The following is a 17,455-nucleotide window of genomic DNA, read 5'->3' as shown; positions in this document are numbered from 1 at the left end:
GGCATGTTCTCGAGAACTAATAAAGGCGAACTTTTAAAAGAGAGGCAGACAGATAGGATGACTTTCAACAAGAGATAAAACAGAATGTGGCGTGTTGTGTGGTGCATGTGACATTGTCCACTGGTTAGTCCAGCTCACAGCATGTCGCCATTGGACGACTATTTCAGGCCTTTTACGTCAGCAACATTAAGAAAGCTTAAGGGACCATAACTGTGTGTGCTGAAACGCTCATTTTAGTGACCACTTCTTCCACCAGGACCTAATTGTCGTTGTTGCTTTGTTTCCAGCACCGCGTCCACACCATCCTAACAGCCGATCTGGTCATTGTGATGAAGCGAGGGAACATTTTGGAGTACGACAAACCTGAGACTCTTTTGGAGCAAGAGGACGGGATGTTTGCCTCGTTCGTCAAGGCTGACATGTAGTCACGCATACAGCCAGTCCAACAGCTGACAGACTGATCAGTCGGTTGATCTTCTTTTCACGTAGAATTGTTTCTTAATGAGGCTGAAAGGCCTCTGTGATTCTACAACAGTGAAGCCGATAATACACCGTGTTTCTGACCGAGAAGCTTCTTTGTGTATTCAGTGGAAAGAAAAACAGATCCGGAAACACCATGGATCATCAGTTGATATGTTTGAAAAGTTGTACTTGAATCATTTAGTCAGTCAGCCAATGAAATACTTTTGCCTTTTACAACAGTTACCAGTTCCATTGATCATTTTATCAAATTGGAAATGAGCAAATACACAAAACAATGGAGAAGTTCTTCGATCATTGACCTTTAAACAACCTGGATTAAAAGAACAGAGTTAGAATAGAAATGTGAAAGAAAGTTAAATTAAATATCTTTCTTGTGATTTTCGACTGTGAATATCGAAAAGATGAGGCTGGATTTATTCTGTATTTTTCTTGTTGTCAACAAATCTCCTGAAAAGACGACAACAACAACAACAACGACGTGTGAGTCGGTTTCTCAACTTTCTGACTTCCTGCCTGAGGTTTTTGTTTTGATCTTTTCATGAGATTCATTGACAATAAGAAAAATCTCCGGACGTATGACTTAAGTTCTGTTCTTGGCTGGGACGATAAGCATCGATAGGCATATCCTTTAAAATCAGTCCCAGCCTGTTAAGTGATTGTATCTTTGGATGTTTATTGGATAGTTTGAACCTTTCATGTCCTTTTTAAGTTGATTGAACTTCTAAAGTCTTTAATTATGTTTGTTACATTTATTTTAAACTTGTGCACAACGCGTATCCGTTTTATTACTCTCTAACACTTGTATTATGCAACAATAAGGAAGGCAGACGCTTGTATTTAAAATCCTTTTTTTAAAAAGTGAATGTTTCTGTGCTCTGTCTCACTGTAAAGGATTTTAAATCCAAATATTTTAGACCCTGCTGTAGCGTGTGCTACAGTTTTATTTTGTTAAGTTCTGCCACAGAAGTAAAACTGATAGAAGTGACGCTGTTGTTGTTGCTGTCAGAAAGCAGTTTTTAAAAACACAAACTGTAGAGATCATGCCAGAAGTTGGAGAAGAACCGGATCTCTTAGCTACAACTTTCATTCCCAAAGGATTGGCTGTAATTTTTCCATGTATGTTTTGAAACACCAAAAATTAGTCATCAGACCTTACAGAGTCCTCGTCCTACTTCGGATTGTTGGTACTTGTCTTTTCCCCAAATCTTCAATGCTGTATGATGTGAGCATGGTGAAGATTTCCTTTGGACACAAACAACTTCCCAAACATTTGAAAAAAGTACGACCCAAACAGGTACAGAACTATCAAAATATAGATGATTTGTGATGGTTTCGATAACTTCGGCAGAGCAATCAGTTTAAGAATAAACTTTGTGCATTTATAAAAATCTGTTTAACCAAAATTTGATGTTTGAAATTGAACCTAGAAAGAAAAATCTACTGAAGGACAAGTGTGCAAGATGTAGAGGAATTTAGCAGAAACTAAATGTTTAAAAGCTTTATTTAGAGCCAGAGTTTGGCTCGTCCATTCTAAGTCACTGTAGAAACATGACGGACTCGCAAACAATTCTTATTTCCCGATGATAACACTGATGAAAACATAGTTATGAACTAGTTTTCTGGTATACTTCCACCGTCACTCTTCTGTCAGTTGTATTTCTACGCCTACACTAGTACAAACACTGTAGGGTGTCATGGCTCAGGCTGAAGCCGGTGAACCCGCTGTCTGTCTGCAGTCATGCTTTGCTGAACTTATTATTATTATTATTATTATCCTCGGGGACAATAGACGAGCCGACACGAGCTCCCGTCAACTCCAGAGATGTTTTATGTTTTGTTTTTTGTGGACTGATTTTTTTATTTCTGAAGAATCCAGAACGTGAATCGGTTCTAGTTTCTGAAAGGATTCAAAGAGTTCTTCAAAGTTCAAACTTAATGCTTCATTAATCATGAATTATTTTTTTTATGTTGGGTGTTTTTAGCTCGCTCTGCTGCCCCCAAGTGTCCAAAAAAATCAAGTACTGCAGCTTTAATGAGCTCAGCTTACTGATTGGATAACTCTTTCTAGCAAAGATTATAGTTTAGTCAACGTTTGGAACAAAAATCACTACAAACTTATTTAACGACGTTTCATGTTGATGGAAACTGTCTTGAATCACTCGTCCCATCTCTGTGGGAGTGGTGCTATTGTCCCTTTGTATTATTCTGATCGATTATACTTAATTTGCTTTGAATTTTTTAGATTTTAAAATGACTTTGTACTGTACAGACGAAATGCCAAATAGATTCTTTTACAAACATTTTTTAAAAAATATTGTACTCAGATGTTTCATCTCAAGAAGTTGCCACTTGAGTTCGGTGGTTTTTCCTCTTTTACACAACTCGTCCTGTGATTTATTTCTCCAACAAACCCTCACTGTATTTTCTTCCTTTTAAATCGATCTCTTTCTTAAGTGTTCTTCCTGTTTCTTTGATCCTCATTCAGATTTTTGTCCTGGCCAAGAGTTTGTTCCATAAATCTTTCGTGTTTATTTTACTTGCATGTGCGTGAGCCAGAACCTGCAAACTGCTGCCTTGTAAATTCTTCACTTCGCACCAAGAACCATATTTGTCCTCGAGACGAAAGACGGAAACACAAATGATTTTATTTGGTTATAACAAAAAGGAAGACAGGTTTAATGTAATGAAAAGCAGTGACCTGTGAAGGCTCTCAGTCGCACAGGTCATCTTTCTTCAAGGACGGTTCAATCTGGGACAACTTGACTCGATCCGTAAAGACGGATTCCTCTAGAGGGTCAAAGATAACTCTGACTGATGGGGAGATCAGAGTGTTTAGCCTAGGCGGGATCGTTGATCCGGTCATAGCCGAACTCTTAACGACCATCATCAGGTGACCTCAACGCCTGTTGTTCCCACCTGATCTGACCTAAATGACTCTGACTCTGTCATCACAACTACAACGAGCACTAATGACCTGCTAAAGGCTGAACACTCGGATCTCTCCACCAGTCAGACAGAACTGAAGAAGTCTCGGATGAGTCCAGCTGTCCCACCTTTTTAACCCTCTCAAAGAATGGAAAGCAGTGTTATATTTTTATTTTATATTTTCATTTTTCCTCTCAAGGCTCGTCCCATCTTTAGTTTTGAGGAACAAACGTGTAAAGAGACAGTTTCATACTTAACGTAGACGGTCCGTGTACCTGCAGTACCTCTGCATGTGAGCGTGACGAACATTTGACTGTTAAAGAACTGAAATACAGATTCATGATTTTTTTTTAACGTGTACATTCTGTATATCCAAGAATTTTTAAACATATTTAGAAGTTATTATTATGTGTGCCTGTTTTTTGTTTTGTTTTTTACACTTGAGATGATAATAAAACGGTTTGGAGTGAAGTGAATCATTTCTTTACATGATGGCGCGTGAATCTCAACACTGAAAATATAAGATATGTTGCTAAATGGCTCCACCTGGTGACCAAAACTCACATTTAGAGGGATTAAAAAAACAGATTTGAAGAGAATAAAGAGTAAAAAAAGAAGAAATATAAAGAAATATCACTGTCAATGTCACTGTTTATGCTATTTAATAAATATTACACCGTAAACACACATAAAGATGTGATTTATTTATTTATTTTTCAAACATATGAATTAGAAATTCTCTGATCTGTGATTTTAGTTAATTATTACAATTGTTCTGAAGCAAAACAATTCATATCTAGCATCTTATTTGACCTGCGTGCTCATATTTATCAACAACTAACAATTCATTCTATATTTTTAAGTGTTTACAATGGAAATGGGATAACATTTATCTTTCATAGTGTTTTTTAATAGATCATCTTGCCTAATTTCTAAATTATTTTTGCAGAAATGTGTTTTAAATGATCCAAAACACTTTAGAAAAACACTTAAAAAGCTTAAAATAACAGATTTATAGCTGCAGCAGCTGCACATTATAAACTCTAATCAACAAATTCATATTTAATCATCCAGAAAAAGTTCCTGTGGGACCATTAATGAAGTAAAAACACTGAGGAACACTGTGTGATCATGAACGTCTATTGTCTAATATGAATTTCAGCTCTAAAATATCATAAATAAACACAAAATAACATTATATAGACTATAAAATGTGACCAAATGAATGTGAAAGTGGAAAGTGGATGAAATTTGATCTAATGAAGGGATTCAAACCAATCACTGAACTCAGGAGACTTCATTTAACATAAAACTTTTATTGGTGGAGACATGGATAAATGTGTTTTCCGACGGTCCCTGAACGGTCCGTGAACGCAGCAGCACCCTGGTCTGAGCGGGTCTGGACTCTGGAAGTTGGACTACGTCAACAGGAGCGCGCAGAGACCGTCCCAGCCCTCAGAGGAGAGCTGAGCAGAGGCGGCGCGCTCCAGAAAACATCCCCAAATGTCGACAGAGGGAGACGGCTCTGCGCGTTTGTCTCCTGCAAGGTGGACACGGCTCCTCCGTGCGTAATTACGCACTGAACACGGACTAGAACGCGTTTTTTCTTCTTCACCACCACCACCACCACCAAAAGAGAAAAAAAAGAAGATGTTGGCCAGAAAAAGCATCATCCCGGAGGAGTTCGGTCTGCCCGGGCTCGCCTCACGGTTGCCCCGCAAACCGGTGTTCAGGGACCGCGTGAACAAAGCGCGCTTTATCGCCAAGAACGGCTCGTGCAACCTGGCGCACAAGAACATCCGCGAGCAGGGTCGGTTCCTGCAGGACGTGTTCACCACGCTCGTGGACCTGAAATGGCGTTTCACGCTCGTCATCTTCACCACGACGTTTGTCAGCAGCTGGCTGCTGTTCGCCATGAGCTGGTGGCTGGTGGCGTTTGCGCACGGAGACCTGGACCCGGATCGGTCGAACGGGACGCACTGCGTCACGGAGGTCAAGTAAGAAAGACGCAGGCTGCTGTAGATGTGACGAAGGCGACACTTAGAGAGTGAAGTTTTGAGTTTTAAAAGTGTTTCATGAGACTTTGGGGAACTTTTTTGTTTGTTTGTGCGCTCTTTAAAACTTTTTATCCATCCTCCATCTCCCTCTTCTTCTTCTTCCTCCATCTCCCTCTTCTTCTTCTTCCTCCATCTTTGGAGAGGGAGAGAAAGATGATAATTATGACAGGAAGTCAGGGAACTTTTGCTCTCATAACTGATCTTGGGAAATAAATCCAAGATTGCAGGAGGGGGAAAGAAAGTTTGGCACCTCCTCCTGGAGATCACCAACCCCTTCCCCTCCCTCCTTCCTCCCTTATTTCCTCTTTCCTTCCTTCCTCTATCTCTCCTTTCTATTTTTTTCTCCTCAGTAGCTTCACTGTTTTGATTTTCTACCCCTTCATTCTTCTCCTTCACCACATTTCAGAGGGCAACTTGCACTTTTTGTGCCACATATTTATCAAACAGATTCAGATATTACCCCCCAAAACATGGGAAAAGCTTTAAAAAAATACAAAACATTGTCAAAGATTTGATTTATTTTAAACTTGAGGCTCTTTGTCATGTTTCAAATGAGACATTTCATCTCTAAAAATGTCAGATAATTGTATTTAAATGTTTTATTTGAGGTCCAAACTCACTTAAAGACAAAATATTCATATAAAACTGTATCAGAACTTTGTTTTTTCTTCCATTAACCCTCTCAGGGTTATCTTGTGACCCTCTAGAGGGGTCTGACCCAAAGGTTGGGAGCCACTGGACCAAACTATAAAACGCTGCTCTGACTTTAAGTATTAATAATATTATTGAGCCACAGTTCAGGAGCCAGAGTTCTTTTACTTTTCTATTTCCATCACATCCAATGTTAAAGTGTTACGGGAGGCGAAGAGGGTCAAGATGTCAAATGAGGCGTTATCTAATGTAACGTTTGGTGCCAACAGACAAAGTGAAGTCAAAGAAACAGAAATGTGATCAGTGGAAATCAGCTGCAGAGATGTTAAATGTTCTGTTCTGTCGCTTTGTGAATGTTTCTTCTCATCGCTGAACAGTCGCCCAAACATAAACAAAGCGATGCCTTAAATAGGAGCGACTGATTTCAGATGAATTCACTTCTTCTTTTCTAAAAAAAAAAAAAATGTTCCCATCACGTCAGCCAAATTCTCCCCGGATCACAGAGGATGGACTCCGTTTGGCAGACTGTCCACTGAAGGGCTTCATAAATCTCTCCTCAGGTCGTTCACGTCGGCCTTCCTGTTCTCCATCGAGGTTCAGGTGACCATCGGCTTCGGAACACGTATGATAACCGAACAGTGTCCGACCGCCATCACCGTCCTCATCATGCAGAACATCGCGGGACTCATCATCAGTGCCGTCATGCTGGGTGAGAGTCAGACACCGTGTCCAGGTTCAGGTTCAGTTCGAAGGTTCCGACCCAAAAGCCTTCTGATGTCCCTCTGTCCTCAGGTTGCATCTTCATGAAGACGGCTCAGTCGAACCGTCGAGCTGAGACGCTCATCTTCAGCCGCCACGCCGTGATCGCCGTCAGAAACAACCGGCTGTGTTTTATGATTCGTATCGGAGATCTGAGGAAGAGCATGATCATCGGAGCGACCGTCAGGTTACAGGTGTGTCAACAACTCAAGACCCAGCAGCAGCAGCTGATATCACTGACTAGTCCAGCAGCAGTCAGCCCAGCTCGGCTTTTATTTCACCAACCACTAAAAGTCAGTCCCACATTTACTCTTGTCTGACAGCGTCATTACATTGCCCATTAAACCAGCTCCTGTTCTGGCACGACACTAGCTTCACTCCCTGTGAAACGTTCACCTGTAAACTTCCTCTTCTTCTTCCTGGTGGTCCAAAATGCCTGTGGTGCTAACTCTAACATTCCCCCGGTGTCCTGAGTTATCAAACTGAGCTAACAGCAGCTACAGCTGTCAGCAGGTTACTTCACTGTCCATCATAAACTCTGTAAATCACAGAGAGTTGAGGCGGAGCAGCCGGAGGACATCAGAGGGAAAACCAGAAAACATTTCCTCCATAAAATATGATCCAGTTTCACCAGAATCAGTGAAATAGTTGCTGCTGTGTGACTTAGTGCCGTAAAGCGTTACGTACTTACTTCTGCAGGTGGTGAGGAAGACGACCACACCTGAGGGGGAGGTGATCCCCATCCATCAGATCGACATCCAGACAGAGAGCGCTGTGGCGAGCAACAGCTTGTTCCTTCTCGCGCCGCTCATCATCTGCCACATCATCGACAAAAACAGGTACGGAGACGCCGGATGAGTTTATGATAACAAATATAACTGTTACTTATATATTTATTATATTTGTGTGTTTGTGACCGCTCAGCCCGCTGTACGACCTGTCGGCCATGGAGCTGCAGTGCAGCGACCTGGAGGTCATCGTCATCTTGGAGGGAGTCGTGGAGACCACGGGGATCACCACGCAGGCCCGGACCTCCTACGTCTCCGAGGAGATCCAGTGGGGTCACCGCTTCGTCCCCATAGTAACGGAGGAGGAGGGCGTGTACTCGGTGGACTACTCCAAGTTTGGCAACACGGTCAAGGTGAGAGTTCAGGAAACTTCCTTCTTCTTTAGCAAATTAAAGGTCCAGTGTGTCAAATTCTTGTCTCCATTCAGATACTTCTGTTCTTGGTAGTATTAGTTAGTGTTTCTATGTAGTACTCTGTGTACTTGCTGGTATAGTTAGCTCATTTCAGCAGGGTAGTGTTGTCTCAATTCCAGTTAGGCCGGAAATGAAGATCCAAACATGTTAGAGCTTCTTATTTTGCAACCATGCAGAGCATTATCGCCAACATTTGACTGCCAAAATATAAATCTAAAACATATGTACAACTTAGATTTGTATATTGAGGTATTCAACGCAACCGCTTCAGCTCCAGCAGCTTCCTTAACCGCCGCCCCTCCACCTTCCGATACAGAAAACCTGAATATTTATTGCCCTAAATGTTCTGTTGTTTCCCCCGAAGGTGGCGACGCCGCGCTGCAGCGCCAGAGAACTGGACGAGAAGCCGTCCATCTTGATCCAGACTCTGCAGAAGAGCGAGCTGTCGCACCAGAACTCGCTGAGGAAGCGCAACTCCATGCGACGCAACAACTCCATGCGCAAAGGCGCGGGGAGCAGCGGCAACCTGCGCAGGAACAACTCGGGACTCGTCATGCCCAAAGTCCAGTTCTTCACCCCGAGCGATGGAGGCCAGACCCTGAACGCCGTCACCTGACATGAGGCCTGCCTCCTGCTGGCTGCCCTGCTCCTCCTGGTGGGAAGGAGGGTCGTGGGTGTTGGTGTATCTCCTGCTCTGATGGGACTCGTTCTTTTTCTGTTCCCCGCCTTATCTAGACTTGTCTCCCAACACTTTTGCTCTTAATGTTACCTCATGTTTAGTAATTTAGCTCGTGTCAGCGTCTACCTTCCAGTGAACACGGCTGGACCCGGGACAGAACACACCCTCTGAAACCAGCAGTGTCCAGTACAGTCACCTACCGAGGCGGTTTTCTTGCCGAGTTTGGAGTTAAATCAGTTAACGGTTCACTACTTATCAATCTTTCCGTCATGAAGTCTGTAAATCACCTCGGTACCGTAAAAGCAGCAAATATATTGTGTATAAAATCTGATCTAAGTTCTAAAGTTCTGCTTTTGTACAGTAATCAGTGAGGCCTCACAATCACTCATAATATTTTCCATTCATCATCATTGAAGCAATAATTACAAACAATCTAATTTACTGTTGGATGTGGGAGATGTTTCCTTCTTATTGGTTAAAGTCACAGTTTAACTGTGGCAGTCATTCACTGTACTGTACATGTGTGTTTTTCACTTTATTTTGTCGTTTGTGATGTTAGAGAATAAATGCACTCACTTCATCAGGACGTGGTTTCAATGTCTGAATAAAAAACAAACAAATGCCCCCAAAAAACGAGAATCTAAACCAAGCGACAACCTCTGTGTCTGTGAAGTGAAGAGCCACAACCTGCAGTTCCTTTAACGTCCACTTGAGGCTGGCTCCAGAAGTGAGTCAGTCTCCATAAGTCCCCATGTTTCACAGCAGAAATAAACATGTTTACAGCCTGGTACAAAAAACAGTTTTGGTCTCTGTAGCTAATTTCCCCGTTCATGACAACTGTACTGAGGGTGAATTTATATACAACTCACCTGTTCACATTATATTAAGGCTTAAAGTTATGCAGGATTAAGAGCGTGGACGCTTTGGTGGCTTGTTTGAGCAGCCAGGTGCTGAAGATCCACGTCTTTGCTGATTTTTAGAAGCAGTATATTAAAGTTAGTCAAAGTTATGTCAGGAGTGGGATTTGAACCCACGCCTCCATTCAGAGACCAGAAGTCCCTTTGTTCAGGAAGGAGTTGAACCTTGAGTCTGGCGCCTTAGACCACTCGGCCATCCTGACAAGTGGAGAACAACCGTCACCCTACTCAGTCTGGACTTTACAAACGCCGGCTAGAACCACCATTCTGGATCAGACTGTTTTGTGGAGTGTATGATTTGGATACTGGATTTAAGACAATAAAAACTTCAAGAAAGAGCTTCAGGATTCGTTAAAGCTTCTCCGAAGTTCATCAAGTTGAAGGAAACTGCGATCAAGGAGGAGTTTAGAGTTTCTTCTTTAATATGATTTTAATGTAGATTTCTCTTTTATGTTTGTTTCCTGTTTCCTTCCCACAAAATAAATAATTCGGAATAAAAAATAAATAAATAAATAAATCTATTTTTTCCTGTTCGGTATGTTTACATGAAGTGTTTTATCAAAGAAATGTGAATATAGTTTATTTTTTCATTTAGTGCCATCAAATGTTTAATTTGAATTTTGTTTTTCCAACAAATAAATAAAATAAAATAAAATAAAATTCAATAAAATAAAATTAAATTAATTGAATTAAGTTAAATTAAATTAAAAAACAGACTTTCTCACTGTGGATTCCTATTGGCTCCTGAAGTATCCCTACGTCTTGACGTCATCGCCCTGACGTCAGAGCGTGGAGGTGGGTCAGAGGTAAACATGGCGCGCGGTGCACTGTGCAGGGCTGTCGGTGTGTTCCGGCTCTGCAGGACTTCAGCTCCGCTCTCATGGACCCGGTTCTACTCTCACACCGAACCGGAACCGCTGACGCTGAGACAGCAGAGCGGCGGGATCAGGTAACGACACGCGCCGTCCGCAGGGTCAGCTGTTGCCAGGTAGAAAACGCAGCATTGCGTCACAGACACACAGGTGAAAGTCTGCAGGTGAATTATAAAACAGACAGGTCAACGTGTCTGTTTTATAATTCATGCTCATTAATGAATAGAACATTTATTATTTATATTTACTCACAGTAAACTTATAAATATATAATAAAGTAGTGTACTGTAGTCAGATTACATTCAAGTTACATTCAAACTGTTTACACTGTTAATATCTTTTTATTTTTGCTTTATTCACACTGTGTACACTGTTTTTACTGGTATATTTACACCGTTAATATCTTTTTATATTTGCTTCCATACACTTTTCTATCTCTTTATACTGTTTATCGCTTGTTTGCTCTCTGTACGTCCTGTACATGTGGCAATAATAATAATTATTATTATATAATAACGAAACACCAAAGCAAGTGCTTGCTCATGGTGGGAACTGTTGGGTATTATCATAACTTCTGTTATGAGTTGAGTTTTATTTTGCACAGTATCGAAAAATACATAAAAGTAAAGAAAAATACTGAATATAACAAATAAGCAGAGTATGTGATGTATGTGTGTACGGTGCTTAACACATTCATTAGACCATCCAGCATCATGAAGGACTTTAATGTGGACTCGATGAATTCACCTTTTTTCCTCTGAGAAGTCAGAAATGAATCAATCATAACATTCAAGCACTAAAACTAATTCTTCTGTTCAGTAACGAACTATAATTTAAACATCCTAATGAAGAAATAATACTGAGCTTTTGTAAAACAGTAAATTTTATCTAATTTTGGTCAAAGAGCTTCTACATACTGCTGTATGAACCATTACAGAAACATAAAACGTGATTTTATTACTATTGCTGTTAATTTAGGGCAGCTGTGGCTCAAACTTTACGGTCTTTCGAACGTCTTTTTATAGAGGAAGTTTAGTCGAGTTTGGTCTCACGTTGAAGGAAGTGGAACGTCTCCGGTCAAACAGGTTACACAAGTCTGATGCTGAGATGATTACTCTGTAATATTCCTCTGTAAGGATTCACTGATGTCTGCTCACTCTTCTTCTTCTCCAGGAGAATAACGCTGAACAATCCCAGGAAGAGGAACGCTCTGTCTTTGTCCATGCTGGAGTCTCTCCGAGAAAACATCCTGACCGATGTGGACAGTGACGATCTCAGAGTTATCATCATATCAGGTGGGTTTTTATTATGTGTGTGTGACAGAGAGAGAGAAAGACGCTGCTTTAACCTTGTAATGTGTGTGTGCGACAGCTAAAGGTCCGGTGTTTTCGTCTGGACACGACCTGAAGGAGCTGACGTCAACTCAGGGCCGAGACTATCACACAAAGGTGTTTCACACCTGTGCAGAGGTCAGTTTCTGCATTCCACACGCTGCACATGTCAGATAGTTCAGCTCACTGGCTTCTTGTGTTTTCAGGTCATGACTCTAATACAAGACATACCTGTTCCGGTGATCGCCATGGTGAACGGCGTTGCCACGGCGGCCGGTTGCCAGCTCGTTGCCAGCTGCGACGTCGCCGTGGCGACGCAGAAGTCGACCTTTGCCACTCCGGGCGTCAACGTGGGTCTGTTCTGCTCGACGCCGGCGGTGGCCATCGGCAGAGCCGTGCCGAGAAAGGTGACTCATTTCTTTACGTTCGACAGGTGTTTTATAGTGATTAATAAATTAATCGATTGACCATGATCCTTCGTCCCAGGTTGCCATGGAGATGCTGTTCACGGGAACTCCCATCTCGGCCCGCGATGCTTTGCTGCACGGCCTCATCAGTAAGGTGGTGCCAGAAGAGCAACTGGAGGAGGAGACGATGGCCATCGCCCAGCGGGTGTGTCAGGCCAGCCGACCTGTCGTCGCCCTCGGCAAGGCCACGTTCCAAAGGTGAGTCCAGACGGACGTGTTCTCACATTTTCTGAGCGTCATCAGTGTTTTTTTAAAAGTCCATTGAGGCTCAAGATTTCAAACAAAGACTGTGAGCCTCTGATTTGTCTATAATAATCACACGTTGTGTTCTTCCCTGTTTTGTTTCCTCCAAAGACAAATGGCTCAGGGTCGAGATGCAGCGTATGCAACCGCCTCCAAGGTGATGGTTGACAACCTGGCTCTAAGAGACGGACAGGAGGGGATCCGAGCTTTTATAGAGAAACGCAAGCCAGTGTGGAGCAATAAAGTAGATAAAGCCCATGACTGATGGACCTTTTATCACAGCAATGATGTAGTGATTATCCTGACTGGTCACTGGTGTGAAGTAATTAACACAGACTCAAGTCAATGAGCTACGCTATGAGTAAAATGTACGTCAACTTCCCCGAGGATTTCCTCCTTTACACTGATACAAAGACGAGTATCTGAACCGTTGTGTGCCTTTTTTAAAAGCTGCAGTGTGGAGATGAAATGGAAATGCGCTCTTACCACCCAGAGGACTCAAGATGCTTAATGACATAAGAGACTCATAAAGCTAATGGAAAATAAATGCTGCTCTCTGTGTTTCTGTAATGTTAAATGCAATAAATGGGATTACAAATCAGCAGGAGTCATTTCAAACGTTCAGGGGTGGAAGCCAAAGTGCAGAGACGATGCTCGGTAATGGTTTCATGGCTGAAAACAAACAGTGGAGTTTGGAAAGATCTGGTTGTTTGATAAAACTGTGGCTCAGGAGGTAGAGCGGGTTGCAATTTGGGGTTCAGTATCTTGCCCAAGGACACTTTGACATGCAGACTGGAGGAGCCGGGGATCAAACCACCGACCAGAAAGGTCTGAAAAGATAAGTTAACTATGACATCTTAATCTGTGTTTTTCCTCACATTTTACATTTTGAATTTGTTATACAGTTCTGATTTGTAACATTTGTGCAGCCGCCCCAGCAACATGATTTATTTTTTTCCAAACTGGTGTAGAAAAAAAGAAGAAGTAATAATTAAAAAGTAATATTAAAATAAGCATTATATGAATATCCTTAGACAAAATCAGAATCAATTTGAATTCACCAGGTTTGTGTGCACACATGAGGAATTTGACTCCGGTCACACTTTGCTCTCTTTTTACTGCGGTTGTTGCCCGCTACTTTAGTGCGTTTGGTTGCTAAGTTACCAAACTTAGTTGCCAAGTTACCAGTAAGTTTGGTAACTTAGCAACCTAAAGTCTATGGTGTAGTATAACGGAGTGGAGTCATCCACCGATCCGATGGTCGGCGGTTTGATCCCCGGCTCCCCCAGTCTGCATGGAGGTGCCGGGTGTAAATTGGGGGTGAAATCCTCCTCGTGTTGGGTCTGTTAATTATTGATGCTGAAGCTGAAATAATTAGGTAATTAAAATTGAAATGTTAATTCAGTTGTTGATTCATCATCCCGTGATGGACATTTGTCAGTATTCTCAGATTTTATACATTAAAAGTTTAATCAAGATCATGTTTAGATTAGATATACTTTATTCATCCCACCACGGGGAAATGTACTTGTTACAGCAGCAGAGGAAAGTGTAGCATACACTACAGAAGTAGAAAAAAGTAGAAAAGGCAAAAAACACAATAAACAGACAGAAATATCTATAACCTACACAATAAACACGAAAAACAATCAACCTTCAAAACCTAGTACTGAGGATAAAAGTGGCATGATATATACAAAGAGTATTGTAATGTAAAGTGACCATAGTGTAAGAAATATTGCAAAGAAAGTGACCATGATACAAATAATAATATTATTGCAAGAGTAGTGACCATAACATAAATAATATTACAAAAGTAAGTGACCATGCAAGGTATAAATGAAATAAAAGAAAATTTTTTTAGACAGAATTAATTGATTAATCAGAATTTTACGGATTAATTGATAATTAAGGACTAACTCAGAGAAGGACTTCATTAATCTACCACACTCCCTGATATTTAATTAATAATAATAATTTCATTTTAATGATGAAAAATGTCCATAGCACACCAAATATAAACAGACAATAAATATAACTTTAAGTAAAATAAAATAAAAAACAGTAAATAAATGGCACCAAATATGCAGTTTTATACAAAAGAAAAGACTTATGTATACAAACTGTAATTAGAGTTACATAAACCCTCCCTTTTCCCTCCAAAGAAGAAATCTTATGTAACCATTTGTAATTAATCTGCATGAATTAATTAGTTAATTAGCCACAATCTCTTAATTATTTGTCATTTATCAAGAAAAGAATAAATGCCACACAGCCACTAGTTCCAGTTTGTGTGAGGATTTGCTGCTTTTCAATGACATCATTATTTTTAAATATTTTGGACTGTTTCAGAGATTTTCCAGATTTCATAAAAGTGAATACAAGCTGTGTGAATGATGCTTTATTGTTTTATTTTTAATGACTTGCTATAAAGAGGCGTGTTTATCAAACACATTTAAGTTCAGTTCATCTCACTTTGTCTCTCTGTAGTTTTGTAGTTTTACCGAGACACCACATGATGGTGTGATTGTGTTAACTGAGGAGTGCACACCATCAGCTGTTCAACACTACAAACTCTGCTTTCAAAATAAAAGCCTGAAAGAAACAGGAAGCTTTGTCAATGTAAACATTTGATTTTGATTGCTGCAAGCGACATATAAGATTTATTCTTTCTGAGCTTTCCTCTCATATTTATCTTCTGTGGACCAAAGTATCCCAACTGAGCTGAAGATCTTTGTGTCTAAATAACATCACAAACATCTTTTAGCTCCTCGTACCACAGATTTGTCATCACTAGTCTTCACACTGACGTCCTCTGCAGACTTTCTTTCTTCATCCTGCAAAGTTCTCGTCATGACGTTCCTCTGACGTTGATGTTTTTCATTACATTTGTCCAGAAACATGCAGTAAGAGCAGCTGAGTGATGCTTTCAGATGTTGTGATGTTTCAGCAGCATTTCATTGATTTATTATTTCTTTAATGATGTTAGATTGAAGCAAGGCTGCAACTCATTTATTTCTTGATGAATAATCTGTTCAAAGAGGCCAAACTAAAGTTGTAAATCCTCGCAGCTGGAGAGCTAGAATCAGGACATATGTGATATTTTTACTAAACCCAAATAATAATATTTGTGTTGATCAACTAATCAATGAATCCACTGATTATTTCAGTTTTAGATTGTAGCAAGGCTGCAACTAATTTATTACTTGATGAATAATCTGGTCTAATAATACAAATTACACTAAAGTTGGAAATCCTCGCAGCTGGAGAGCTAGAATCAGGACATGTGTGATATTTAAATACTATAAAAAAAGCCATAGTATAGTATGACAAAAAAAGTCAGTTTACCATATTTAAAAAAAAGTCATAGTATAGTATGGCAAAAAGTCAGTTTACCATATGTAAAAAAAAAGTCATGGTATAGAATGGTAAAAAAGTCAGTTTACCATATTTTAAAAAGTCATAGTATAGTATGGCAAAAAACAGCCAGTTTGCTATATAAAAAAAGTCATAGTATAGTATGGCAAAAAGTCAGTTTACCATATTTAAAAAAAAGTCATGGTATAGAATGGTAAAAAAGTCAGTTTACCATATTTAAAAACAAAGCCATAGTATAGTTTAAACTTTGACAGGATTTATTCAAATATCAGAGACGGGCAGAAATCTGCGCTCGATACATCAGGACAAACAAACGAAGGAGTTGGACATCATCATAAAGAAAGATGAAGTTAGTCGAGTAGATGTGAAGTTCTGTTGTTCTGCCAGATAAATGCGTGCTCATCGTGTAGTTTAAACACTATGTGTCATGATCAGAGACCCATAATACACAGTGTGTGTGTGATCACACCAACAAATGTCTTAGAGATCTCTCCTCGTCTATCGAGGCCACATCCCCCACGCCAGCCCGGGCAGGATGAGTGCGATGAGCACGGAGGAGAACAGGTTGACGGCGTTGTTGTCTAAGATCGGTTTCCCACAGATCCGCGTTGTGGTCGCAGACTCGTAGCTCACCACCTTCCCAACGCTCGAGTCAAAGCCTGAAAGTGGAGAAAGATGAAAAAACTGCCCCGTTGGATGCCAATAAAGGTGCATTTGATTTGCTCATCGCGACCTACCTGAGTACTGCATGTGAGCACCAAAAATCAGAAAAAAAAGTCATAGTATAGTATGGCAAAAAATCTGCAATAAAGTCATAGTATAGTATGGCAAAAAATCTGCAATAAAGTCATAGTATAGTATGGCAAAGAATTAGTAAAAAAGTCATAGTATAATATGGCAAAAAAAAACAGTAAAAAAGTCATAGTATGACATAGTAAAGTCATAGTATAGTATGGCAAAAAATTAGTTAAAAAGTCATAGTATAATGTGGCAAAAAAAACAGTAAAAAAGTTATAGTATGGCAAAAAACAGCAGTAAAAAAAGTCATAGTATAGTATGGCAAAAAATCAGTAAAAAAGTCATAGTATGGCTAAAAACATCAGTAAAAAAAAGTCATAGTATAGTATGGCAAAAAATCAGTAAAAAAAAAGTCATAGTATAGTATGGCAAAAAATCATATTAAAAAGTCATAGTATAGTATGGCAAAAAAACTGTGAAAAAAAAGTCATAGTATAGTATGGCAAAAAAAACTGTAAAAAAGTCATGGTATAGTATGGCAAAAAGTCAGTTTACCATATTTTAAAAAAGTCATAGTATAGGATGGCAAAAAAGTCAGTTTACTATAAATAAAAAAAAGTCATAGTATAGTATGACAAAAAAAAGTCAGTTTACCATATTTTAAAAAAAGTCATAGTATAGTATGGCAAAAACAACTGTAAAAAAAAAAGTCATGGTATAGTATGGCAAAAACATCAGTAAAAAAGTCATAGTA

At 40.0% G+C, this 17,455-nt stretch overlaps 3 protein-coding genes, 1 long non-coding RNA gene and 1 other non-coding gene across 12 annotated transcripts in view; 3 read left to right on the top strand and 2 right to left on the bottom strand.

Moving 5' to 3' along the window:
- The window catches only part of abcc9 (ATP-binding cassette, sub-family C (CFTR/MRP), member 9), a 45,818-nt gene extending 44,241 nt beyond the window's left edge, over nt 1-1,577 (top strand). For 4 of the 8 annotated variants that reach the window (XR_003461267.1, XR_003461268.1, XR_003461266.1 and 1 more), the window contains one exon: nt 288-370. Coding sequence is in view for 4 of the 8 variants with exons in the window: in XM_027272159.1 (XP_027127960.1) it covers nt 288-425 (138 nt within the window). In the remaining 4 variants the exon portion in view is untranslated. Of the gene's footprint in view, nt 1-287 lie in introns of all 8 variants that reach the window. The other 4 variants (XM_027272159.1, XM_027272160.1, XM_027272161.1 and 1 more) reach the window with 1 other exon arrangement.
- Nucleotides 1,578-4,777: 3,200 nt separating this feature from the next.
- On the top strand, nt 4,778-9,404 carry kcnj8 (potassium inwardly rectifying channel subfamily J member 8). Its single transcript, XM_027272504.1, has 6 exons — nt 4,778-5,405; nt 6,677-6,825; nt 6,909-7,069; nt 7,575-7,714; nt 7,800-8,016; nt 8,441-9,404. The coding sequence occupies exons 1-6, from the start codon at nt 5,059-5,061 to the stop codon at nt 8,690-8,692; spliced, it is 1,266 nt and encodes a 421-aa protein (XP_027128305.1). The 5' UTR covers nt 4,778-5,058; the 3' UTR covers nt 8,693-9,404.
- Nucleotides 9,405-9,764: 360 nt separating this feature from the next.
- Nucleotides 9,765-9,875, bottom strand: trnal-caa (transfer RNA leucine (anticodon CAA)). Its single transcript has 2 exons — nt 9,838-9,875; nt 9,765-9,810 (listed from the first exon to the last, which is right to left on the bottom strand). It is a non-coding gene; the product is annotated as a tRNA-Leu (tRNA).
- A 563-nt stretch (nt 9,876-10,438) lies between these two features.
- On the top strand, nt 10,439-13,186 carry echdc3 (enoyl CoA hydratase domain containing 3). Its single transcript, XM_027291902.1, has 6 exons — nt 10,439-10,621; nt 11,718-11,839; nt 11,916-12,013; nt 12,082-12,282; nt 12,362-12,540; nt 12,697-13,186. Exons 1-6 carry the CDS (start codon nt 10,485-10,487, stop codon nt 12,848-12,850), a joined length of 891 nt encoding a protein of 296 aa, XP_027147703.1. The 5' UTR covers nt 10,439-10,484; the 3' UTR covers nt 12,851-13,186.
- A 3,016-nt stretch (nt 13,187-16,202) lies between these two features.
- On the bottom strand, nt 16,203-16,765 carry LOC113744074 (uncharacterized). The gene is made up of 2 exons (XR_003461282.1): nt 16,701-16,765; nt 16,203-16,622 (listed from the first exon to the last, which is right to left on the bottom strand). It is a non-coding gene; the product is annotated as an uncharacterized LOC113744074 (long non-coding RNA).
- Between the last annotated feature and the right edge of the window lie 690 nt (nt 16,766-17,455).

The sequence above is a fragment of the Larimichthys crocea genome, chromosome XX, assembly GCF_000972845.2.
Source record: "Larimichthys crocea isolate SSNF chromosome XX, L_crocea_2.0, whole genome shotgun sequence".
NCBI classification, from domain to species: domain Eukaryota; kingdom Metazoa; phylum Chordata; class Actinopteri; family Sciaenidae; genus Larimichthys; species Larimichthys crocea.
This window is presented reverse-complemented; position numbering and strand designations above follow the sequence as displayed.